At 41.0% G+C, this 26,189-nt stretch overlaps 4 protein-coding genes across 43 annotated transcripts in view; 2 read left to right on the forward strand and 2 right to left on the reverse strand.

Moving 5' to 3' along the window:
* Window positions 1-876, reverse strand: part of LOC106587097 (CUGBP Elav-like family member 1) — a 61,633-nt gene extending 60,757 nt beyond the window's left edge. For 34 of the 38 annotated variants that reach the window (XM_045708077.1, XM_045708075.1, XM_014175066.2 and 31 more), the window contains exon 1: window positions 699-858. The gene's annotated coding sequence lies outside the window, so the exon portion shown is untranslated. Of the gene's footprint in view, window positions 1-698 lie in introns of all 38 variants that reach the window. The other 4 variants (XM_014175089.2, XM_014175060.2, XM_014175083.2 and 1 more) reach the window with 3 other exon arrangements.
* ptpmt1 (protein tyrosine phosphatase mitochondrial 1) lies at window positions 806-4,383 on the forward strand. 3 transcript variants are annotated; one of them, XM_014175092.2, is made up of 4 exons: window positions 806-1,080; window positions 2,771-2,851; window positions 3,229-3,420; window positions 3,558-4,383. In XM_014175092.2, exons 1-4 carry the CDS (start codon window positions 1,078-1,080, stop codon window positions 3,687-3,689), a joined length of 408 nt encoding a protein of 135 aa, XP_014030567.1. In that variant the 5' UTR covers window positions 806-1,077; the 3' UTR covers window positions 3,690-4,383. The 3 variants fall into 3 exon arrangements, with proteins under 3 accessions (XP_014030567.1, XP_014030566.1, XP_014030565.1); XM_014175091.2 differs by lacking the exon at window positions 806-1,080 and adding an exon at window positions 1,130-1,913; XM_014175090.2 differs by lacking the exon at window positions 806-1,080 and adding an exon at window positions 1,959-2,638.
* Window positions 4,384-7,224: 2,841 nt separating this feature from the next.
* Window positions 7,225-13,695, forward strand: LOC106587101 (NADH dehydrogenase [ubiquinone] iron-sulfur protein 3, mitochondrial). The gene is made up of 7 exons (XM_014175094.2): window positions 7,225-7,440; window positions 9,093-9,149; window positions 9,413-9,510; window positions 10,025-10,174; window positions 10,366-10,491; window positions 12,960-13,079; window positions 13,412-13,695. Exons 1-7 carry the CDS (start codon window positions 7,386-7,388, stop codon window positions 13,571-13,573), a joined length of 768 nt encoding a protein of 255 aa, XP_014030569.1. The 5' UTR covers window positions 7,225-7,385; the 3' UTR covers window positions 13,574-13,695.
* Window positions 13,696-14,320: 625 nt separating this feature from the next.
* On the reverse strand, window positions 14,321-25,494 carry c1qtnf4 (C1q and TNF related 4). Its single transcript, NM_001141731.1, is given in 3 exon segments — window positions 14,321-16,312; window positions 16,315-17,389; window positions 25,435-25,494. Coding segments are annotated over 2 exon segments (1,110 nt in total). The 5' UTR covers window position 17,389; window positions 25,435-25,494; the 3' UTR covers window positions 14,321-16,276.
* Between the last annotated feature and the right edge of the window lie 695 nt (window positions 25,495-26,189).

Here is a 26,189-nt window from a genome sequence, read left to right on the forward strand (position 1 = left end):
GACCTCAACCCTCATTTAATTAGTTTACGAACGTTACTAGCTAACTATTCTATTGATTGATGCAAGGGATGTAAAAATTGGAAATGTCCAACAGATATCTTCTCGATTCAACATTTAGAAATTGTGAAAAAGGCCAGCCAGACTCTTTATTTCGCCATTTTTGTTCTAACGTTAGGCGAGTAGAAATAAATAGATGCTTTGCTTGTTTGTTTCTAGTGTATTGAGCATCAAATCCAATATATTACCAGATTTGGCAGCTAACAGTAGCTGTTCTGTGAAACAGCAAGTGTTGTTGCTAGCTAGCCAACTCGTAGTGTGAGGCTAACAGTTAACTTATCTGTTTAGAACCAGGCTCGGTGGTACTAGTAACGTTAGCTTGTTGATAAGCACACCGACGGGCTATTTCAGTCTTCTGTTAGCTAAATGCAAACATTATCAAAAGTAGAATCATGCGTATTTGGGAGCATTAGTTAGCAGTTTGTATGTTTTTGTTGTTGGTAAGAATGGTTCCATTTAGCAAACGGGTAACTAGCTTTCTGGAAAGCAGTTTAATGACGCATGTTGTTTGTGACCCTCTTCGCTGAGCCAGCTCACTGATCCATAAACAAGCCAAATGTGCGCCGCCTTCTAGCATTGGATAACACATTTCATAGCTAGATAAATTAGCTGGCGAATCATTTTATTTTTACCCTACTTACCTGTGAGATGTCTTAACTTTAAATGCGACTACCTACGTGTTTAGCCAACACAGTGTGTTATCAATATTTGCTAAGTGTATGTGGTGGCTTATTAATTGTTTCGATTATTTTCTTCTCCAGCTCACTTTTAGACTTGTACTTCTATCTTGCAAAATGGCGGCCTTTCCTGCATTTACCATTAAACTCTCGGAAACAGGGGATTGGGGGTGTGACCGTCGAGGATGTTTTTTTTAATTGAAGTGAATGTTGGACCAAACAACGTTAGCTAAATATTTTTTGTAAGCTTTTTCTAAATGTGCGTTATATTTAACAATTTTTCTTGCGTTTTCCGGGCGCCTTTAGACCCATTTAGAATAACAAGTGTCCCATCTGTCAAAACATGGTAAGTTCTATATCCTTTCTCATGGGAGGATGTTATGTATTCATTCAGTTATTTTATAGCTCGAGTGTCACCTGCAAAGTTATTGCGTTGCCATTCAATATATGTTGATCAGTGCATTTTGATGTAAGTTGCCTCTTCGCCAGGTCTAAGGGAAAAACTACATTTTGAGCAGCATGTGAAACGAATTCTGAGAAGTCTGTTGTTCAACACCGTCTGAAACAAGCATTACACAGATGTTCATGTTTCTCAGTTGATAGTTCTCAGGTTTTGACAGCTGGCTGATCCTGCCCCATTATCTGCTTTTAGAGAAGTTGATGATGAGTATGACATCTCCTCTCCAAGGCCCAGGAATCTCCGATTCAAACTAGACAGCTCTGCAATCGTTATGTTGAAATACGTTTGTTACTGAGCAACTGTCTTAATTTAGTCCCATTGAGGCCGATATTCAAATAAAGGTCTAAATACAAATGTACACGCAATCGAAAGAATGCCTATTCACTCACATCCCAATGATCCCGGATAGCACTAACCATACTGCCATGCACAAGTCGGAAGTCTACAACAGCTCAATACATTGTACATTGTAGGTGCCGAATAGTGTTGTTTTTTTCCCCCTGTTGCATGTAAAACATTTTTTTAAATCCTTTTTTGGAAGTACATACCGGCCGACACGGGAGTACATTTAGACAGTTGCTCATCGAAACCATACTTTTGGTCAATACAGAACGTATTTTTACATAACGCTTGCAGAGCTGTCTAATTGCAGTTTGAATCGGAGTTTCATGTTAGAGACGAGACACTCATCGCTGACTTTTCTAAAGCACAGATACTGGGTATGTGGTTCAAGTTTTATTAGAGGATATGCATACATCGTCCAACGAAATGCGTACTTACAGGTTCCTTCTCAACAATGCAACAATACAAAATAGTAAAACAAATAATAAGAAGAATACGAACAAAGTAAATGGCAGTAGAAAAACATTTTTAGCATAAGTATAATACAGGAAGGCACAATTTATAGTACAAAATTTACACGTGTATTGTGGACAAAGGTATAACAAGAGTCTGGTAGCAGCAGTTGTGATGTGTGCTAACGTGCGGGGAATCAGAGCAGGTGGTCAGTCTAGTTCAAGTGTTCAGCAGTCTGATGGCTTGTAGATATAAACTCTCGAAACGATCCTATGGCAAATATATTAAGTATCGTTCGTTCTTCAACCTAACAATTTACTTTGTGTAATAAGTCATCCGGGCCACAAGGCGAAGTAGCCTGTAAGGTTGAATAGTAACTCTAGAACAACACGTTTTCGTACCATTAATTTAGATATTGTTGGTTTGTGGTGGGCCGTGCATTGTATCTCGGATTTGGAATTTGCTTTAACATTAGAGGTGCAGACTACGCTGTACTGTGAACATGTCTGGGGCGTTAGCAAGGGTACTGTTTTATCCCACATTAGCGTATAATGTTGTCATGGAAAAAGTATCCTCAAGACGGTGGTTCAATCGCGTGGATCAGACTATCATTCTAGGAGCCCTGCCTTTCAAATCAATGACTAATGAGGTAACGTTAGCTAGCTAATACATTTTTGTTTCGTGAACTCCAGTCCAGTCTTCTACTTGTAGTTGGCATGCACGAGCTACTGATTTTCTAATGTTAAAAAACATTGCCATCAACATTATTTTCTTCTTCCAGCTGGTGCAGACAGAAAATGTCAGGGGGGTAATAACCATGAACGAGGAATATGAAACAAAATACTTCTGCAACTCAGCTGAGGTGAGCTGATGATTTACTTCCTATGAAAATCAATGGCCGTCCTCTTGGAGAGAGGTGTGGAATATTATTTCAGTCCTGCTCCATAGTCTACCGACTTGGCTGCTCATCATCAGGACCTTGATAAACTGATTCACGTGTGGTAGAGCAGAGTTAGAACAAAAGCCTGTCTAGGTGGGTTGGCCCTTCTCTATCCATTGGTACAGTAGTTTAATTGCCACAAATAAATACAGAACCTTGTTATTTAAAAACAGTAGCTTTGTGGTGCTCTTGTACGCAAGGTCTGGGGAATGTCCTGTATGTCAAACATTGCTTGTTGTGAGTTTTATAATAGCAAATGTGAATTTGTATTAGAAACAGCTTTGTTTGGTCTGAAACAGGAGTGGAAAGCCGAGGGGGTGGAGCAGCTGCGACTCAGCACAGTGGACCTGACCGGTGTGCCCAGTCTAGAGAACCTGCACAGAGGAGTGGAGTTTGCACTCAGTCACCGGGAAAAGGGCTCCAGTGTGTATGTCCACTGTAAGGCTGGACGCTGTCGCAGTGCTACACTAGCTGCTGCATACATCATACGGGTGAGTCGGTGGTTTTGGCCAGCAAACGACAGTCTTTGCTATCCATCGATTGCCGCTGCTGGCTATCCTGATCATCACTAGTACTGAATTAGTTGTATCTACCTGACTTGTACATCAGTTTGTTGGTCTGTTTACAGATACACTGCTGGAGTCCAGAGGAAGCATGTCAGATGTTGGCCTCTGTCCGACCACATGTAATAATTCGTTCTTCACAGCTGGAGATGCTTCGGCGGTACCATCAGCAAGTCTGTGGCGGGGATTCCATTTAAGAGTGAGGCTGCAAGCATACTTATTGCACTTCTACAGAAACTAAAATTAGCGTTTGTCAAGACAAACAATATGCTGCTTGAAGGGATTTTTGACCTTGAGCTCATTCTTTTACATAGTTTTGTTACTCAACTGGATCAAGTGTATATTGTATAATTCTCAAATGTTGTATAATTCAAGTGTCATCACAGCTCATCAGAACATGGGGTATAATAAATTGCCATCCCCATCAAAGTACTGACGGCTGGGTGAAGGGGGTGTATTTAAAAGCATGTTTCCACAGATTTTTTTTTTCTTAATTAGGACATTTGATTACAATTTCTACGTTAAGAAAATGTGTTATTTTCATTGTTACTAATTTCACTGATTGTTTGATAGTGTTCTATATGGGTTGTAAAAACATATTGGAAAAGAATGACATTATTATAGAAGGATAGCTATTGATACTTAATCCATTGAAACATAACCGGAGTGAACACGGGGCCTAATTGTCTGGAAAGCCCATGTTGAAATGAGCGTTTGAATCAGGAAAGTTTACTCACGACCTCTACCAACCAGAATGTTGAATGAAGTGATATGTTAACGTACTTTAGCGGTTCTCTGTGCAGTTGGTCGTTTTGGCAGTAGGAATGTGAGACAATATCCACAGGAAAGTATAATTATGCCGAACAAAAATATAAAATGCAGCTTGTAAAATGTTGGTCCCATTTTTCATGAGCTGAAATGAAATGTTCCATATGCACAAAAAGCTTATTTCTATAAAATTGTGTGCACAAATTGGTTTACATTCCTGTTAGTGAGCATTTCTCCTTTGCCAAGATAATCCATCCACCTGACAGGTGTGGCATATCAAGAAGCTGACTAAACAGTGTGATCATTACACAGGTGCACCTTGTGCTGAGGACAAAAGGCCACTCTGAAATGTGCAGTTGTCACAACACAATGCCATAGATGTATCAAGTTAAGGGAGCGTGCAATTGACATGCTGACTGCAGGAATGTCCATCAGAGCTGTTACAAGAGAGAAATTACCATAAGCCGCCTCCAACATTTTAGAGAATTTGGCAGTACATCTAACTGGCCACAACTGCAGACCACACCAGCCCTGGATATCGGTCTCTTAACATTCCGCAAGGAGTTGAACGTACCTGAACAGAGACTGGCAACTAAACTAGGCCAAGATACATTTTGGATTAAAAATAGTACAGCAAAAGATAGCTCTTGATGAGATCTATCCAGTTAAATTACCTGTCTGAATGGTAAAGTATATGGTAAAACAAAGATCCATCAACCGTTGGTTCTACTTCATCACAGTTAGATGGGGTGATGCAAAAACGTTTAAAGATTTATATAACTAAACCAAGATAGACCACAGCCTGTCATTTCCAATGTGAACAAATGACTCATAGTGGGCAAAAATAGCAAGGAGAGCAGAGCCAAGCACGAGCTAGCGAGATCATATCGGCGCGTTCTAGCTAGCATCTGCATTTTTCCATAAAGGAACACCTACTCTAAAATGCGCGAATGCAATAACTCAATTCGCCTTTGCGCTCCTAAACGCTATTTTTGGTAACTTTTGCAATGGTTAAGTCTACAAATCTTTGTCCACTCTGTTCATAAGTTTTTAGTTTTGTGAACAGAAAACTGTATTGACAAATTAAGCAGAACGTCGGCCAAAATCCATCGCCTCCAACCGACGGCAGATTGTCTTCCTCTCACTCCATATTTGATAGTGAGTGGAAAGGTCTTCTTCTGTGGGTTTTATGGCGGACTACACCCAAAAAGGTGTATTGCCGCCACCAACTGGACGGTTTAAAACCAAACAATTTCATTAATACATACGTCATAGTGAAACTAACCTAATCCAACCTAATAAAAATAGTTACATTGCCAAAACAAACAAAACTCCCACTTCCTTTTAGTTCTCCATATCTCCCTTCTCAGCCTCTAGGACCTGAGCGGGTGGAACGGCTTGTGCCAATATTGCATGTAACTCCTTCGCTGACAAATCTTTCAGCCCCAGGAACTGCTCCGCCTCAATCACTATGATTTTTATCTTCCCGGACCTTCTCTCCACCTTGGCAGTGCCATTAATTACCATAGCTATAAATGCCACAAAGTCCACCTTCTTAACCTTTAAAATGTCAGGATCTGCTGGTGAAAGGCAGCCCCTGCATTCTGAAGTGTAGGCCTATCCACTACTCTTCTGGTGCACCATTCAAACCCTCAACCCTTTGTCACAACTGCTGCATATGAAATGCTCTGTACAACCCTGACTTTGGCCACCTCATTCCCTTTCACGCTTGTGTGGCATTTGGAAGACGTGGCTTCATGGTTCCCACTGCAATTGCAACATCACATATTCATCACTTTTATAACACATATGATCCTTTCCACAACTTGGACATCTCGGCTTCTCCCTTCTGCAAACCCCTGCTACACTCTGCAAAAATCACTGAAGCTGGATACTCATATCTCCCTCACTAGCTTTAAGCACCAGCTGTCAGAGCAGCTCACAGATCACTGCACCTGTAAATAGCCCATCCAGCTACCTCATCCCCATACTGTATTTATTTATCTTGCTCCTTTGCACCCCATTATCTCTACTTGCACATTCATCTTCTGCACATCTATCACTCCAGTGTTTAATTGGTATATTGTAATTACTTCGCCACCATGGCCTATTTATTGCCTTACCTCCCTTATCTTACCTCATTTGCACACACTGTATATATACTTTTTCTACTGTATTATTGACTGTATGTTTGTTTATTCCCTGTGTTACTCTGTGTTGTTGTGTGTCGAACTGCTTTGCTTTATCTTGGCCAGGTTGCAGTTGTAAATAAGAACTTGTTCTCAACTAGCCTACCTGGTTAAATAAAGGTGAAATATATATATATTTTTTTAAACATGACCAAAACCTTTACAATGATCACACTGCATTGGTCTTGGGATAAATGCTCTGACTCTGTAGTTAATATACCATAACTGCACTTGAGTAGGGAGAGACTGCATATCAAAAAACAAAAGAACAGAGACTTCACTTTTCACCACATGATTCATCCGACGTGCTTCAAATCACTCCAGGAATATTTTTAATCTCTTCGAAATCGACTTCCCACGAAACGCCAGATATAACCCCCTTAGAGCTGCCCTTCTCAGAAGAGACACACACGACACTTCAAATTTATCAAATCAGTTAAGACACAACACACGTTCCTTCTGATCCACAGAACAATCAAAACAAGCCCGCCACTCGTGAACTTTACAGCTTTCACTTTACCCAGCACTCTCCACCAGTTTAGATAACTCAAATGGTTTATTCAAAATCGGTACTCTGCTCAGTACCTCCTCATTAATAACCCGTACTCCTACTAGATACGAAGGGTCATTATCATCACTGTACACTACTTTGGTCCGTTTTCCATTATTTTAGACAATACACAAATTCTCCTTGATTCTACCGCCATTTTATTCAGAATTCACTTCATCATCCGCTTCCGCTATCTTTCATTTATTTTATTTTATTTTTTATCTTTCATTCGTCGTTTTGGTCCTATTTTCGAGCGGAAACGTCAAGCGGATGCCTTACATTTACATCCGGTGAAATATCTGTCTCGTTCTATCTGTGCGTTTAAACTACCCAGCGTTATAAAAAAAAAAACAGAAGAAGAAAATTGACAACGTCATTGAAAAAACATGGCGGCATCGTTAGTGCGTTTTGTTCGCGGAGGTTTTAGCAGGACTTTGAATCGTAAGTATATTTCGAGCATTAACTATGCACTAACATGCTGTCTTCATTTATAGTTAATGTGCATGATAACGCATTTATATTGGTGTTAAGATCGCGCTATCTCTACTCAGCCAGTTCTCACTTGACCTTCCGTCAAATTGGCTAGCAAGTCAGTGGTTATGTTCCAGGTCGGGATTTTAGTTGTCACACTGCGCATCTAGAGGTTTACTAAACGCAAGTCAGATGTTGATCATCTGTGCAGTACGACTTAAACAGACGACCTGGAACGCACATTGTCATGTCAATTTATAACTTGACACTAACAGGCATGCATGCTTATAATACACTATATATACAAAGGTATGTGGACACCTCTTCAAATTTGTGAATTTGGCCACAGCCGTTGCTGACAGGTGTATAAAATTGAACACAGCCATGCAATCATCATAGGCAAACATTGATAGTAGGATGGCCTTACTGGAGAGCTCAGTGACTTTCAACGTGGCACTGTTGTCAGTTCATCAAATGTCTGCCCTGCTAGAGCTGTCCAGGTCAACTGGAAGTGCTGTTATTGTGAAGTGGAAACTTCTAGGAGCAACAACGGCTCAGCCGTGAAGTGGCAGGCCACACAAGCTCACAGAACTGGACCACTGAGTGCTCTAGTGTGTAAAAATCATCTGTCCAACTGCCTCTGGAGGCAATGTCTGGAGCTTCATGAAATGGGTTTCCATGGCTGAGCAGCCACACACAAGCGTAAGATCACCTTGCGCAATGCCAAGTGTTGGCTGGAGTGGTGTAAAGCTCACCGCCATTGGAGTCTGGAATAGTGGAAACGCGTTCTCTGGAGTGATGAATCGCGCTTTACCATCTGGCAGTCCAATGGACGAATCTGGGTTTGGTGGATGCCAGGAGAACACTACCTACCCGAATGCATAGTGCCAACTGTAAAGTTTGGTGGAGGAGGAATAAGTGTCTGGGGCTGTTTTTCATGGTTCGGGCTAGGCACCTTAGTTCCAGTGAAGGGAAATCTTAATGCTACATTGTAGACGATTCGGTACTCCCAGCTTTGTGACAACTGCTTTGGGAAGGCCCTTACCTGTTTCAGCATGACAATGCCCCTGTGAACAAAGCGAGGTCCATAAATAAATGGTTTGTCGAGATCGGTGTGGAAGTACTTGACTGGCCTGAACAGAGCCCTGACCTCAACCCTATCAAACACCTTTGGAATGAATTGGAACGCTGACTGCGAGCCATGCCTAATCGCCCAACATCAGTGCCCGACCTCACTAATGGTCTTGTGGCTGAATGAAAGCAAGTCCCCACAGAATTGTTCCAACATCTAGTGGAAAGCCTTCCCAGAAGAGTGGAGGCTGTTATAGCGGAAAATGGGGGACCAACTCCATATTAAAGCCTATTATTATGGATTGAGGTGTTCGATGAGCAGGTGTCCACAAACTTTTGGTCATGTAGTGTATCTATTAGCTAGCTATATCCTTGTTTTGACATGTTATGTAGCCATAACTGAGTCAAGTAACGTGAAAGTGTTAGTCACTTAGCTGCTAGTTAGCGAGCAGTCAACTAGCTCAGAGGAGAGGACCATGCTGGTAATCCAACCCGTTTTAACGTTTGTTAGCTATTGAGTACGTAATGTTATTTTATGTAATATGTTACAGTTGCCAATCGAAGCCCATGTCTCATGCAAGCGAGATCCGAGACTACTGAAACAAAACGTGAGTATACCAGTGTCTAGTAGAATTCACCCAGCCCGTGGCATTTGTCTTTATGGTGCACATTGTAGATAATCATCATCAGTATGTTGAACCCGCAAAGTCCTAGTCCATCCCCAATGTAGTATAATTATCTAACCATTTAGTTTTAAATGCAGTCAGTGATCTTTGCAACACTGAATACAATAGATGATTGAGTGCAACAATAATTGTATTGCCTCATCCTTTAAAAAAAATATATATTTCATGTGCCTATCTCTGTGTAGCCACGGTTAGACCCAAGGATGCGGTCACCCATAACCAACTTGCAGCTTTTGGAGAATATGTGGCTGAAATGCTTCCTAAATATGTGCAGCAAGTCCAGGTAAGATAATGTAATTGCACCAACTGCTATAATGAATAGTCAGCTTTAACACAAAGACAGCCACACAATCATACAATGTTGAGCAACCCTTAAGGGAAACTGTACTGTAAATCCTAAATGCATATGGTGCATCTCAAACATGGGGAATATACACATAAGGTTAGAAAGGAGCCCACACTTGGGAATTAAGCTGGCAACCGGAAGGTGTCTTGTATCAAATCCTAGATTTGAAATTCATTGTGCCCTTGAGCAAGGCACTTAACACCCCACAACAACAAGTCCCCGGGCGCCCAGTGTGGCAGCCCCCGCCCCTCTCCAAAACCTGTTTGTATGTGTATATTTCAGAGGGGTTGGGTTAAAAGCGGTTAATTTCGTTTGGACCTTGTGTACAATTGACCACTAAAGTCATTTTAATCTTTATTTACCTTCTTAAAAAGCTTGCCATTTGGTATAGGTAATTGAATGTCACTTTGAAGCCATATGAGCTTCACAAGGATGCATGTTATATCTTCAGGTGACGTGTTACAATGAGTTGGAGGTGATGATCCATCCTGACGGGGTCATCCCTGTGTTGACCTTTCTGAGAGACCACAGCAACGCTCAGTTCCGAAACATGATTGACCTTACTGCAGTTGACATTCCCACTCGCCAGAATCGCTTTGAGGTACTATTCCGTCCATACCCCCAGGCTGTTCCAATAGTATACCTCTCTCTTCATGACAGTGCTTTGTTATTTTTGTGGTTATTAACGTGTGGTCAGACACAAACTTAGAATTTAACCAGATTACTTTGAGGAACCCTGATCTAATCAGAGGTGAAGTTTTTATGTCTAAGTCTGTTTTCTTTGGCGAATAGATTGTGTACAACCTGCTCTCCCTGCGCTACAACTCCCGGATCCGTTTGAAGACCTACACCGACGAGCTCACCCCAGTAGACTCGTCTGTGTCTGTCCACAACGCAGCCAACTGGTACGAGAGGGAGGTAAGTCTGACAGTTACATCGTAAGAATGCTTTGCTTGAAGGATTCTAAGATTTCAATGTAACATTTTTGTGTTGGCAGCTCAGGATTCATATTTTGCCTGACAAAGGCAAATTCTAATGAAAGGATAGGTTTGCCAAGCTAGCAGTAATTTACCAAAGTTACCGGTAATTAACAGGTGATCTATGGCAATCTATTGTAACTTTGGTAATTTATACATTTAAAAAAATATATAGTATACTTTTTTTTTTTTTTTTTATTTTTATTTTTTACATCTGTCTATGTTCTCCAAGATTTTCTAGTGGAGACATGATATGGTTCAAGAGAAAATATCATAATTAATGAAAAAAAAGCATCTGATCAACAAAGGCATTATTTTCAATTAACTCTGCAACTTTTCCAATTATTGACTTTTTTCACAACTGCCACCAGTTTAGCGACCAAAAGATGAATAACAAAGACAAATTGACATAGTAAAATAAATGTGTGTGTGTGGGGGGGGGATATAAAGGATAATTCATGCTGAAACCCATACTGTCGACATCAGAAGTTTACATACACTTAGGTTGAAGTCTTAAACTCATTTTTCAACCACTCCCCAAATTTCTTGTTCACAAACTATAGTTTTGGAAAGTCGGTTAGGACATCTACATTGTGCATGACACAAGTCATTTTTTCAACAATTGTTTACAGACAGATTATTTCACATATTATTCAATGTATCACAATTCCAGTGGGTCAGAAGTTTACATACACTAGGTTGACTGTGCCTTTAAACAGCTTGGAAAATTCCAGGAAATAATTTCATGGATTTAGAAGCTTCTGATAGGCTAATTGGCATCATTTGAGTCAATTGGAGGTGTACCTGTGGATGTATTTCAAGGCCTACCTTCAAACTCAGTGCCTCTTTGCTTGACATCATGGGAAAATCAAAAGAAATCAGCCAACACCTCAGAATAGAAATTGTAGACCTCCACAAGTCTGGTTCATCCTTGGGAGCAATTTCCAAACGCCTGAAGGTACCTCGTTCATCTGTACAAACATTAGTACACAAATATAAACACCATGGGACCCCGCAGCCGTCACACCGCTCAGGAAGGAGATGCTTTCTGTCTCCTAGAGATGAACGTACTTTGGTGCAAAATGTGCAAATCAATCCCAGAACAACAGCAAAGGACCTTGTGAAGATGCTGGAGGAAACGGGTACAAAAGTATCTGTATCCACAGTAAAACGAGTCCTATATCGACATAACCTGAAAGGCCGCTCAGCAAGGAAGAAGCCACTGCTCCAAAACCACCATAAACAAGCCAGACTACGGTTTGCAACTGCACATGGGGACAAAGATCATACGTTTTGGAGAAATGTCCTCTGGTCTGATGAAACAAAACTAGAACTGTTTGGCCATAATGACCATTGTTATGTTTGGAGGAAAAAGGGAGGCTTGCAAGCCAAAAACACCATCCCGACCCTGAAGCACAGAGGTGGCAGCCTCATGTTGTGGGGTGCTTTGCTGCAGGAGGGACTGGTGCACTTCACAAAATAGATGAAATCATGAGGGAGGAAAAATACGTGGATATATTGAAGCAACATCTCAAGACATCAGTCAGGAAGTTAAAGCTTGGTCGCAAATGGGTCTTCCAACTGGATAATGACCCCAAGCATACTTCCAAGTTGTGGCAAAATGGCTTAAGGACAATAAAGTCAAGGTATTGGAGTGGCCATCACAAAGCCCTGACCTCAACCCTATATAACATTTGTGTGCAGAACTGAAAAAGCGTGTGCGAGCAAGGAGGCCTACAAACCTGACTGTTACACCAGCTCTGTCAGGAGGAATGGGCCAACATTCATCCAACTTATTGTGGAAGGCTACCCAAAAACGTTTGACCCAAGTTAAACAATTTGAAGGCAATGCTACCAAATACTAATTGAGTGTATGTAAACTTCTGACCCACTGGGAATGTGATGAAAGAAATAAAAGCTGAAATAAATCACTCTCTCTACTATTATTCTGACATTTCACATTCTTAAAATAAAGTGGTGATCCTAACTGACCTAAAACAGGGAATTTTTACTAGGATTAAATGTCAGGAATTGTGAAACTGAGTTTAAATGTATTTGGTTAAGGTGTATGTAAACTTCCGACGTCAACTGTATATTAAACAACAATGATATTCACTAAATTGATGGTTTATATTTAGGATAATGTTTTACAGCTTTGTCATTCAATTTTTTTATTTAACAATGTTTTGATTATTTTATATGTTTTACATGTTATAAGGCCACACAGGGCCAGAGAACTACAGACACCTGGATAATCTGAAGTACCCAAAAAAGGCCATTAAAATCACAAAAATAAAAACTTGAATGTTACCCAAATTCTGGTCGTTTACTGGTAAACTTAGAAGGTTTTCGGTAATATACACTCCCTTTCCAATACTATGAAAGTATGTTTTGTGCTTGTGTCATTAGGTGTGGGACATGTATGGAGTTTTCTTCGCCAACCATCCTGACCTGAGACGTATTCTGACAGATTATGGGTTTGAGGGGCATCCATTTAGGAAGGACTTCCCACTGTCTGGATTTGTGGAGGTAAGGTCAGATAAGAATGCTGAGAAATGTCCCATGTAGTGCACATACATTAAAGGCCAAATTATAACCTAATCCTATCTTAAGATCTGTACATGTGACTTCACAATACTTCAGTATTGTATCTACCACAGGAGGTTGGTGGCACCTTAATTGGGGAGGACGGGCTCGTGGTAATGGCTGAATGAGTGGAATGGTATCAAACGTATGGATTCCATAGGTTTGATGCCATTTCCATTTGCTCCGTTCCAGCTATTATTATGAGCCACCCTCCCCTCATCAGCCTCCACTGGTATCTACCATGTTGTTCATTCTGTCCATCTGGTACATCTCAGGTGCGTTATGATGATGAGGTGAAGCGTGTGGTGGCAGAGCCTGTGGAGCTCTCACAGGAGTTTCGTAAATTTGACCTGAACAGCCCATGGGAGGTGTTCCCAGCCCACCGTGAGGCCAAGGCACCTGAGCTGCCAGCTGGGGATAAGCCAGCTGACAAGTAACCATCTACCCCAGAGATAAAATCTCCACACCTATATTTAATATTTCCGTACTGTTGATGGACTCATGTCCCACTTGAGCCCACTCAAGTATTTATGTAAATAAAAACAAAAGGTGAACATTTTGTTTGTCTTGATATTTTTTTCTTTAGTTGGATGTGCTGAATAAACTGTAGCACTAGTACAAGCACATTTTATTGGTCACATACATGTGATTAGAAGATATTATTGCAGGTGTAGTGAAATGCTAGTGCTTCTAACTTCGACAGTGCAGTAATATATAACAAATTACACATACACACCTAAGTAGGAATAAATTAAGACTATATATATATATATGTGTATATATATGTGTGTGTGTGTGTGTGTATATATGTATGTATGTATGGACGAGCGATGCCAGAGCAGAAGTGACTAAGATACAGTACAATCATGGTGGAAACCCAGACCTTACCTGCTTTACCATAGCAGACCAAAAGAGGGCACTGTGCATGTTAAAAAGCAGTTCCGTAGCAGTGTGATACCATAGTGCAGGTTATATTGTGACATTTTTAGACTTATATTCAAGACCACATATGCTGTACATGTATAAATATTATTATTGGATCAAATAGATTTGTATATTTGAATATTATTGAGGTCAATCTATGTCTCGAGTCGATTAGCATCATGCTGATATAAGCTCTCCCTATGGGCATGGTCAAGTTCACTGACATAGATGTGCCTTCTACCAATAAGAGCACAGAAAAATAAACATTAACTTTTATTTATTCTGCTTCACATGTTCCAAAGCATCCATTGTATAAGAAATATTTTGAACATCTCAAGGAGACAACAAGAAGCTGACTGTACTAACACATGGGTTGAATATACCCAGGGCAAAATGTTATTTTGTTTACAATCATTCCTTTGTAAGGACAAAGATATAAGCACAAGTCACCAACATACCACTTACAACAAAGTTATTTACCAAAAATCACGTATGGATAGAAATATGGTCTCATTACAAAGATCTGCAAAGCTGTTAGACGATTATTCTCCATGACAGCATGCATGAAATTATAAGTCAAAATATTCTGTAAGACTCAATTCCCAAAATCATAATGCATGTTATGTCTCTGGAAATTGATCTCACTGAGCTCTTAGAAATAATACTTTTGGTGGGTTCCTTACTCCCTCACAAGTTATCATGCTAGTGGTTTTTAAATATAATTAAAGCTGTTATACAAATTTGGTCCACTCAACTCAAGAGGACTATTTCCTATTGCAGTCCATGCACAGAATGATTGAAATTGAACTACAAAGCAAATGCTAAACTATAATTTTCGCATACAAATTGAAAAATTATACATCAGTTTCAAATATTTTTCAAATCACTGTATCGAAAAAGTCCTTCCACCCTCAAAGTACAAAAGTTGCCACAATTAGGGAGTCAAGAGTGTGACGAAGGATGCTCTCCAAAAGTAGGTTGTGAAAGGGCAGCACCACAGGAGTGAGTATGTGCCTGACTCAACGCAGTCACAGACAGGTTAGTGGTTTTTCTTCATGAATCTTGTTCTGGAGGCAGCTATGCAGAGTGGTCACTAGCTGGCACAGCCAGAAAGTCATAAAATCAGATTTTAAACATAACCTTAACTACACAGCTAACCATAATGCCTAGCCCTAACCTTAAATTAAGATTAAAAATACAGTTTGGACTTTGCAGCTGGAACATCTAGGGCAAATGGCTCAGTTCTGCCTCCAGGGCAAGATTCATGAGAACCTGCTATTCGCATAGTAGATGACTATTAACTGGGAGACTAACTATTACTGAAATACTGTCTCATTACTCATTGTGTCACATTTTGTGTTTATGCCTTTTGATAAGATGCTAATTCAAAAGGAACACTACCCAGAGATGATGGTGTAGAGAACCCAATAGGCCCACAATACTGATGTGGAGAATCAAAATACAGTATTTGCAATAGCGTAAAACTAACATTACAATTGGACTATATGCTATTTTTATATGTTGTTTAAATGACCTCTCAAACTAAGACTGTAATTTGCTGAAGTCTGGCACAATTTGAACAGCATTTTTCTCTCTTGGGGTGTGTGAATTAAACCTGCACGATTATCATAAGGGATGATATAGGCAATTCAATTCTCTCCACAGCGTTTACCATCTGAGGAAATGAATTCAACTCTACTAAGTTAGAAATGTAATTATGAGTCTGGTGCCCCGAGGTCCAAAACTAGCATGTGCTCTGTGAGAATGTGCTCAGACTTCAAGCTACAACCAGGGTGAGTATGGTGTCTGTCTTCGTCCAATGGACACCCCTGCAGGGTAAAGGGATATTTTATTCTAAATATTGGTCATGCTTTTTGGTTCAAAATTTCATTTTATTTCATTGTGATCAGACACTGGCCTTAGCAGAAACTCACTCTAAAATGAAGGAAAAATACTCATTTTGACACAAAACAAGTGTCCCCATTATTTGACCATGCCTTTCAAGACATTTGATAAAGGTATGTTAAAAATCCAGATAAGTATTAACTGAGACATCATATCCTGAAAATATCAGAAATGCTAGCAAGTAGTAACATCTTCATTCAATTCAAGACTCCAAGTTGGAGTTTGACAAAGTAAACCCATTGAAAGAATTAGCTGGACATAGAATAATTGAGTGTAGTAGGTCCACAGCCAACTGTTCTTAACACTGTCCCTTATGGCTTCCGGCTCTGCTGTTGCTGCTGATTGGTGTTTTTTTTTGGAGTTCTGGATAGACCAGGAATCCAGTGAAGGTAATATACTTGGCATGGTTGCTGTATGCTCCAAAGCCATCGCGCTGGTGGCTATAAAGCCAGACGATATCACCACGGCGCAGAGACAGCATCAGACTCTGGCTCTGCAGAGCCTTTTCGGTGTCACTGTCATCGTAGATCATGGCCTGCACCTCCAGGTGGTTCTTCATCAGCTTGACTGACAGGGTTTTGTGGGGAAGCTTGCCAGCATTGAAGGAGAAGAAGTAGGCTCCTGGAATACGGCAGGTGAATACACCTTCGGTGACGTTAAAGTCAGCGCCAATGTTGACAAAGTCTGTGTCAAAGGCGATAGGACGGTGCTCTGGGAAGCCCTGGTCCACCCCTACGATGCTCTGAGTGCGGCCAACAGAGAAGGCTGACCTCTGGTCTTCCTCTTCATCCTCTACCTCCTCTCTCTTCTCTACGTTGTCCCTTTCTCCTAGCCCATCTTGGTCTGTTAGGGTGTGGTCATTGGCAGTCGCCTCGTTTCCATACATACGAGTTGGGTCCTCGTGCTTGGGGTCTTGGAAGGTGTAGGTGTCAGGGTAGATTAGGTAGCCGTTAAAGGTGGTGTAGTGACCTGTGTTGCTGTAGATGGCATAGCGGGGATCACCGTGAAGGCGGAGCCAGACTGTGTCACCAAAGTCCAGCTGCAGCATGGCGCTTTGGCTCTGCACCTTACGCTCTTCTCCCGCATTCTCATCATACACAATGGCCTGCACTTCATTCCTGTTCTTCATTAGCATGACTGACAGGTCACGACGTGGGAATTTCCCCACGGTGAAAGAGAAGTAGTATGCTCCGGGGATGCGGCAGCGGAACATGCCTGCCTTTGGATCAAAGTCTCCACCGATGTTAACATACTCCTTGTCAAAGGTCACCACCATCTTAGGTCCACCCTCCATGCTGCTGGTGCGTGCCACTGAGAAGGCAGACCGCTGTTCTGCATCCTCAGGCAGGCGAGCAAAGGCCCACATGCAGGTTACCTGACACATCAGGCCAATCAGGAGACTGTTAGGTGGTATCGTCATCATCCTGTTGGGAAAAAGATTGTCCCAGTTAATTACACAACAAAATCAGGTGCTTAATCTCAATATAATACACAACAGGTATACTCTACTCTGAATTGACTGTATGTCAACAATCGAATAGCTCAAGGCTTTGCCAGCTCAGTTCCGAAGTCAAATCAGAAACAAGTGAGATTGTTATTAGTGATTCAGTACCACCTGGATCCATTGAAGATTTAACCTTCTCTGAGACACTTGCTTTGAAAATATGTTTACCCCAAACAGAAGCAGCATTAATCCGTTCCTAATTAGCATAGGCTTTCATTTTACTCAGCTAATGAAGGAACAAAAAAGATAGACAAGAATATTTGCCCTCCGCTGTCTGAGGTGCCAAACCAACTGGAGAAAAACACACATTCAGCTTCACCCGAAGTCATCAATTTACTCAACATCAATTATATCATGACTAAATTCTCTCCTGTCTCATCACTATATTGAACCCAATGTCTTTGTAAATATGATAGTGCTTTGACAAAAGAGCTTGCTAAAGAAACACGGCAGCAATCAACAGCAATCATCGAAAGGAATTAAGCTGCTGTCCTGAACCTTCCTTTATAATTGCATGTTTTAACATTCTCTATGTGCAAATTATTATAGTCAGTGAGCATCATTATGTCCACCATTTAAAGGCTTGATCCCAAATACAAAGTCACACTAATCGGACTGTCCTTTTTTTTTTATTGAAGGCAAACAAAGTCTGGTCTACCAGGTCCTATCATAGTTAAATAAAGGTTAAATACAAATAAATAAAATATAATGTGTTAAATGTCTGTGTGTGCTGCAATAAATATGGTTTTTAGTATCAATGTGGGCAGATTTCACTATAATTGTCCTTTCCAAGTACTAATTTGTCCCTATCTTCGGTGAGGTTGAAAACATAGATTTGTCTAATGAGATGCTGCTGATGCAATACACATTCATCTTCATCAGTGAAGCCACAACAGAAGCGAACCTGTCAGAAGGAGTTTCAGGCAATGTCTTAAGTTTACTTTACCAACATACAGTAGGTTATTCCATGGGGAGTCTGAAAATTTCTAACAGTAAAGGAATTAAACAGAAAAAATTTGATCCCATGGGATTGATACTATTTATAAACAGCACTTAGGCTGATATGAACACAATAGACATAGTTCTTGTCCTTGCGGGGACTGAACTCATCGATTCCGCATGTGATTTTCTGCTGCTCGGGAAGGAAGACTAGATTTGTGTCTTGGGGGTGTGGTTCGACGTGGGTGTGTTATGTTTGCTATATCGTACCCTGGCAGTTATTGTTGTTTGTACCTCTTGAGACACGGTCGCAACATTTCGCCCTCAAAATAGTCCGAATTAATCTATGATAAATCTATTATTTTGGACGTTTTGTTTTTATAACTTTCTCACCATCTATTACCGGAGTTTGCGTCTGTCTGGCAGCGTTTCACAGCAAATCATGTTACAAAATAGGTTGCGGCAGAAAACGAGATGCTTGCGAATGGATTTGGAATTTTGGAATATTGACAAGTTGCAGTTGGGATGCGCAACGTCTCAATTCTAATTTTGCCCAAAACAGTGGCAAACTCAATGATCACTATCAAACACATTAGCAAGTGGCCACTCGATAAAGGGCTTATGAGCCAATGGTGTTCTTTCAACATAACATTGGTGACATGTTGTTTTATGTAAACAAGTAAGAGGCGCTGCGTAATTTGGGCAGGTCTATCTCACTGTCTGTAGATTCTGCCGTACAATTGGATAGAGCACAATCAGTGCAGCTGATTCTCCGTGCATGACAATTCTCCCTAGGCGTTACCATCCTGTGTTGGTGGGCAAATGGGCATGATCGAAATCACCCGTGAAATATCCAATGGAAGTAGGAATGTAGCAGCTGTTGCAAATCTCAGTTTTGGAAGATACTGACTTTATGATAAAAATGATACTATACACATTGTAGTACAGTTTTACACTGAATAATATCGATGCAACATAAGCCGTTTTCAACTAGATAAATATTTTTGTTGGGTTCAGCTGCTCTTTAAGGATTGTGAGTCTATCGATGAACGACAGTTCTAGTATTGTATGGCAGCAGCCTCAAGTATTTGCAGCGTTCTGCATTTGACCCGCTTGCTGCAAAGAAGTTGCTCATTTCTTTATGGTTGATGCAGAGTGACATGTTGAAATATGCTCCATGAGCGCATCATCCCTGTTTCCATCCAAAGACGAATAAATCGCTTGTGAATACATTTACATGGCAAGCCTTTGATGCTGACTGAGGGCTGAGTCTTGCCCTTACAGTGAATGTGACATTGTCTGTGTAGATATTCATCACATCTTCAATTACATTGGAGGAATTTACAATTATATATTTTTCTATTCAACCAAATATGAACAGAATACATAATCACTTCTATTTTGGATGTTGATAGCTTGTTTGTAGTTATTTAATATTCTGAAATCTATTTTGAGTGTGTGCATGTTTTTTTTAGGGACACTGTGAAATAACTAGGCCTATGGGAGTCCAAAATAAGTTAGAGAGAGCAGCATTTCCGCACTTTAATGCTGTTGGTGAAAAGCATTCCACCACGCTGAGCCATCTGCTAGAGGTGATAACAAACAAATGCTCAGAAATGAATAAGTCCCAATGGTGGCCAAATAGTCTCATCCCTGGAGTGTGGATGGATCCAAAAGTGGGCCTAGGTTGTGGAATGTTAATTTAGATAATAGGTAGACTAGGTAGGTAGATAGGTAGACTCTCAGTTAAGGTATAATACTTGAACGTAAATATTAGCCTATCGTACATTTGCAATGAAATGAATACATTTCTGGAAGTATATTCTCAGAGTATACTCAAGTAAAATGTCACATACTATAAAACAAATATAATATGTCATATGTGCAACATACTGTACAGTGCATTCGGAAAGTATTCAGACCCTTTGACTTTTTCCATATGTTATGTTACTGCCTTATTCTGTAAAGTATTATATAATTTTTTCCCCTCGTCAATCTACACACAATACCCCTTTAATGACAAAGTGAAACAGCTTATTCGAATTATAAACCCCTTATTTACATAAGTATTCAGACCCTTTGCTATGAGACTTGAAATTGAGCTCAGGTGCATCCTGTTTCCATTGATCATCCTTGAGATGTTTCTACAAATTGATTGGAGTCCACCTGCGGTAAATTCAATTGATTGGATATGATTTGGAAAGGCACACACCTGTCTATATAAGGTCCCACAGTTGACAGTGCATGTCAGAGCAAAAACCAAGCCATGAGGTCGAAGGAATTGTCCGTAGAGCTCCGAGACAGGATTATGTCAAGGGACAGATCTGGGGAAAGGTATGAAAACATTTCTGCAGCATTGAAGGTCCCCCAGAACACAGTGGCCTCCATCATTCTTAATTGGAAGAAGTTTGGAACCACCAAGGCTCTTCCTAGAGCTGGCCGCCCAGCCAAACTGAGCAATTGGGGTAAAAGGGCCTTGGTCAGGCCGGTGACCAAGAACCCGATGGTCACTCTGACAGAGCTCCAGAGTTCCTCTGTGGAACTTCCAGAAGGACAATCAGGGCTTTATGGTAGAGTGGCCAGACGGAAGCCACTCGCTTGGAGTTTGCCAAAAGGCACCTAAAGACTCTCAAACCATGAGAAACAAGATTCTCTGGTCTGATGAAACAAAGACTGAACTCTTTGGTCTGAATGCCAAGCGTCACGTCTGGAGGAAACCTGGTACCATCCCTACGGTGAAGCATGGTGGTGGCAGCATCATGCTGTGGGGATGTTTTTCAGCGGCAGGCACTGGGAGACTAGTCAGGATCAAGGGAAAGATGAACGAAGCAAATTTCAGAGAGACCCTTGCTGAAAACCTCAGACTGGGGTGAAGGTTCACCTTCCAACAGGACAACAACGACCCTAAGCACACAGCCAAGACAACGCAGGAGTGGCTTTGGGACAAGTCTCTGAATGTCCTTGAACCCAATCAAACATCTCTGGAGAGTCCTGATAATAACTGTACAGCGATGCTCCCCATCCAATTTGACAGAACTTGAGAGGATCTGCAAAGAAGAATGGGAGAAATTCCCCAAATACAGCTGTGCCAAGCTTGTAGCGCCATACCCAAGAAGACTCGAGACTGTAATCGCTGCCAAAGGTGCTTCAACAAAGTACTGAGTAAAGGGTCTCAGTACTTATGTAAATGGGATATTTCAGTTTATTTTTTATTTTTACATTTTTGCTAACATTTCTCAAAAACAGTTTTTGCTTTGTCATTATGGGGTATTGTGTGTAGATTGATGAGAAGAAGAAAAAAACTATTTCATCCCGTTTAGAATAAGGCTGTAATGTAACAAGATGTGGAAAAAGTGAAAGGGTCTGAATACTTCCCGAATGCACTGTATCGTATATTTTGCTGAGATCAGATGTGGTTTGATGGGTTTACTGCTGTTCTTTCTGAGGCAGAGGCTACTACTTTTAAGTGTTCATATAGTGGTGGTCCTATGACATTTTTCTTTCCCCTTTTCTATCCCTCTGTGGATTCTGGGGATGAAAACAATAAACAGAGGGCCATTGTTCCTGGGTGAGGACACAACCCCCCCATCTGCTTGGGTCAAAATGAAAGAAGCACTTGTCAGTACCAGGTACAGTTTCATATGTCTTCACAGCTTTTCAGACATGGATATCAGATGCATTTTCTGTGTCCCCCTAAAGTGTGTACATGTTTTAATACAGTACAGTGCATGTCATCTTTACAGTTCCAAGGTTTGCATGCAGAATTGCACACAAAACATCCATTGTGCTCAAAAGCAAATATTTCCATAGCTCCCAATAATACCTTGAGTTAAACCCACCCACCGGAAGCACAATTGAAAACGCTTTCTCTGCTGAATCTTGTAGGCAGGTAGAGAGGATTACAAAAACCTCAAAATGTGGCATTGACCCACAAAAACATGTAATGAAGCACAAACTAATTTGCGAAAGCACATAACCGTGGCAACAGCACTGCTGTCAAGGGTAAACATCAACAGCTTTGAAAATGATGCCCTGATAATTAGCTTTGCAATAACCCAGCATACCCAAAAGCAATCCGGGTGTTATTTATATAGGATTATGTTAATCAGACATCATCATGTTGCTACAGCGTATTTCAGGTTCATGTTTTATGATACACAGGGTTTAAATGAAACAGACACACAGAAACGCAGTGGTATCATATCCTGTGCCCTTTTCAGTTGCTTCTCATCTTTTGGTTTGTTTACAGGATATACTACACAGAGGATAATAATGAAAATCAACGGAGAAAAAACGAGTTAAAAGCTTACATTTTCATAGTAACTAGTATGAGACTTATGTACAAAATGTGTTTTTACATGTTCAAAGAATATCATTGCCACACACCTAAAGGTAAATGAGAGGCACTCTCAAGCGAGCCCCTCAATCTTTGTCGTAGGCATAAAGTGGTGAAATAGTCCCCTCTCTCCCATATGATCAGCCTCTGAACATGACCTGCTCAAACCTAATTCCAGGATAATAGCATCCCTATTTTAGCTATCTGTGCTAATTAATGTAATTATACATGACAATGAGGTGTACCGCCACTATGCCATAGTTACAACCCTGTAGGCGCCAGACATATGGCTGATACCATAGCCTTATCATCCTATCGTTGATCTGTGAACAATAGTTAATTTGCTTAGTTGGCGCATTTATCAAAGGAGATGTGCATACATTAGCTTAAATTTACAATAATAGTTAAGCGTTGGCTGTAGATATTCCTCTCAATAAACTCACCACCCTTCTCTCTGCATTTCCAAAATGTAAATTTCTGCTTAGCATCACCTACTTCTGCTTTGAATAAGGATGTTTCTGTATTATCTTTGCACCATTGACATTGGGGGTTACATTGATCTTTTTTTTCAACAGCGCAGACAATTTGAGTAATTCTGCCCCTGAGTGTGGATGCATATCAAAGTGCACACTTCAGTCAGAGGACCCTGGTATCTGAGATGATATGAAGGGTCCCTGCCGCTTCTGTCCCTTTTATTAGTCACATTCTCGCCAGATGTCATCTCACTGCTCAAGTGGAGCCTTAACACGAGGCAGGGATCTGTCACCATCTGGGATCATTGGCTCAAACGAGAGAAAAGGGGTAGAGAGAGAGAACCAGCAACAGGGGGAAATGAGAGCAAAGAGCTTTTTAAAATGTCAGGCTTGAGAAGGAATCTGTATCTGTGAAACTATTTTGTACTATTTGACGTTTTGCGCATACCACCATGATTAAAAAAACGGAGAGGAAAAGCTTTCCCTGGACTGGCCCTTAATGCACAGTCCCATCGTTTATAATATGACAGCATTAACGACCCAGAAGCACACAGACACAGTCCATTAACAGCGAAGCACGGTTTGTGTTCGATCTACACCCTACCAACAGGAGCAAGACACCTGGCGAGAATCTCACATATTGATTGTGTGAAGAGAAGAGAGGCTCACTGAGAAGTTGACTTGACAGCTCCCCAAACGAGTCCATAGATAGACTGGCTTCAGATGGGTCTCAAGGTTTGCAGGGTGGAGGCAGACTCGCAGCAAGGAGTATCAAACACAGCCACTGTTTTGGGGACCGCAGGGACCTCTGCACAACAACCACTGCCCATGGGACAATGCATGAAATTGTCTGGCCAACTTATCTCTTTCATTGATGAACACGGCACGGGTACTCATTATACATGATACTCCCATCAGCGCTATCATCAAATCAAATTCTATTGGTCGTGTACACATCAATCAATGCAGTTAAACACTATTATCCTTCAAGATCCCTATAGCCTACAGTATCATAAACCTCTGCAGTAGGGCAAGATTAGTTGCAATGGAACATTTTTAAATTAGGAAGATTTAATATTAGTAATAAAAAATAAAATACCATAATGACATTGATATTCCCTCTGTGTGACATTTTTTGAGGTTAACGGTCTTGTTTTGTATTGTAAACTTTTGTGGTTCAAACCAGAGATCTAGATACTTAGCTATAGTGACAACTCTGCTGAATGTGTGTATGACTGAGCCTGTAATCCTCCCACTCACATTTTGAAGAAAAAAATGAAAACATCAACTCCCTCTAACTAGGACACCTGCCTGACTGAGTTTGCATTTGTCTCCATGTTCCTTCCTGCTTGTATGTACCAATTGGAATTGGTTAAGATTAAAGCCCCCTCGGTGTTTTATCATCTCCTTTCTTCTCTATACCTCCCATTGCTGTTGACAGATCAACCTGAACCTGGGATTGGGTGGGAGATGATGGAGGTGCTCTTTCTTTGTTAGTGTTCTCCATGTACTGTAGATTAATTAAGCAATAAGGCACTAGCGGGTGTTGTATATGGCCAATATACCAGTGCTAAGGGCTGTTCTTATGCACGACGCAACGCGGAGTCCTTAGCCGCGGTATATTGGCAATATACCACAAACCCTCGAGGTGCCCTATTGCTATTATAAACTGGTTACCAATGTAATTAGAGCAGTAAAAATACATGTTTTGTCCTACCCGTGGTATACGGTCTAATATAACATGGCGGTCAGCCAAACAGCATTCAGGGCTCGAACCACCCAGTTTATAATATTCTATATACCATGCCCACGCATCCTCCTGCAAGATGTTATTACCTTCTTCTGGTCTATGCATTGGAAACACTCAAATATGAACAAAGGAAGAGAAATTGAGAATACAGCAGGAGATGTACATAGGCGGAGAGCATTGTATCCGGAGTCAACTAACAAACCACAATCTCAAGCCTACAGCAATCCTCTCACCCCCCTGAGATAAAGAGTGGTACATGATAGATGAAATGATACATTCCTATGTACTCAGCAGTGTTTGGCACCCAGTCCGGATTCCATATAGATGTTGCTGTAGATCGGTGCAGACAAACAATGCATGTTGCTTAGACGCGACATGACTGTAAAATGCACAACATCTACTCCATGCAAGAGACAAAAAGTAACCCGCTCTATACTGCAGTAACCCTTCGTTCAAGGTGTCCTTACCTCTGTGTAGGAGGAGACTGTGCTGTAGGAGAGGAATGCTCAAAGTTCTTCAAAAGGGCTCTGCACCAGGAAGCGTTCACTGTCTTTGTGTGTATCAACCTGCTGCTGCTGTCTGTGAGGCTGTGTAAGCAGCACACACACATACACACACACTGGAGGATATGAGAGTGATAAAGGGGCTCCTCATCTGATCAGGGAGACTCTGGAAGTGCAGAGCGCTCCTCTACTAAGGCATTTTCTGCATCGGGGTGACACAAGGGGGTATTGGAAAAAGTGTGGGGATTTTTGATGTGATGTCTTAGCATGATGTTCCATGTATCTCAAACAGATAATGGGTTTACAGAATGTGTCTATATTTTCTAATTGGATGTTTTTTAATATGTTTGTGCATAATGTTGTGTGTGTGTGTGTGTGTGTGTGTGTGTGTGTGTGTGTGTGTGTGTGTGTGTGTGTGTGTGTGTGTGTGTGTGTGTGTGTGTGTGTGTGTGTGTGTGTGTGTGTGCGCACCCGTGCGTGTGTGCTCACATGAAAGGGGAGGAGAGAGCCTGTCGGGGTTTAATCACTGACGGGCTTTGTTATATGGCAACAACGTTGCCAATTTCACACCCATCCACATTGTTATAGTCATTATCCTCATTCTCAGTGGGAAAGAGGGTGGAAGAAAGATAGCATGTAATGCCCTCAAATTGAAATTCATCTAGCAATACTTCTTTTATAATCTCATTCAAATATCTGTTCCTCCTGCGCATATTTAA

This window comes from Salmo salar, chromosome ssa26, assembly GCF_905237065.1.
Source record: "Salmo salar chromosome ssa26, Ssal_v3.1, whole genome shotgun sequence".
NCBI classification, from domain to species: Eukaryota; Metazoa; Chordata; class Actinopteri; order Salmoniformes; family Salmonidae; genus Salmo; species Salmo salar.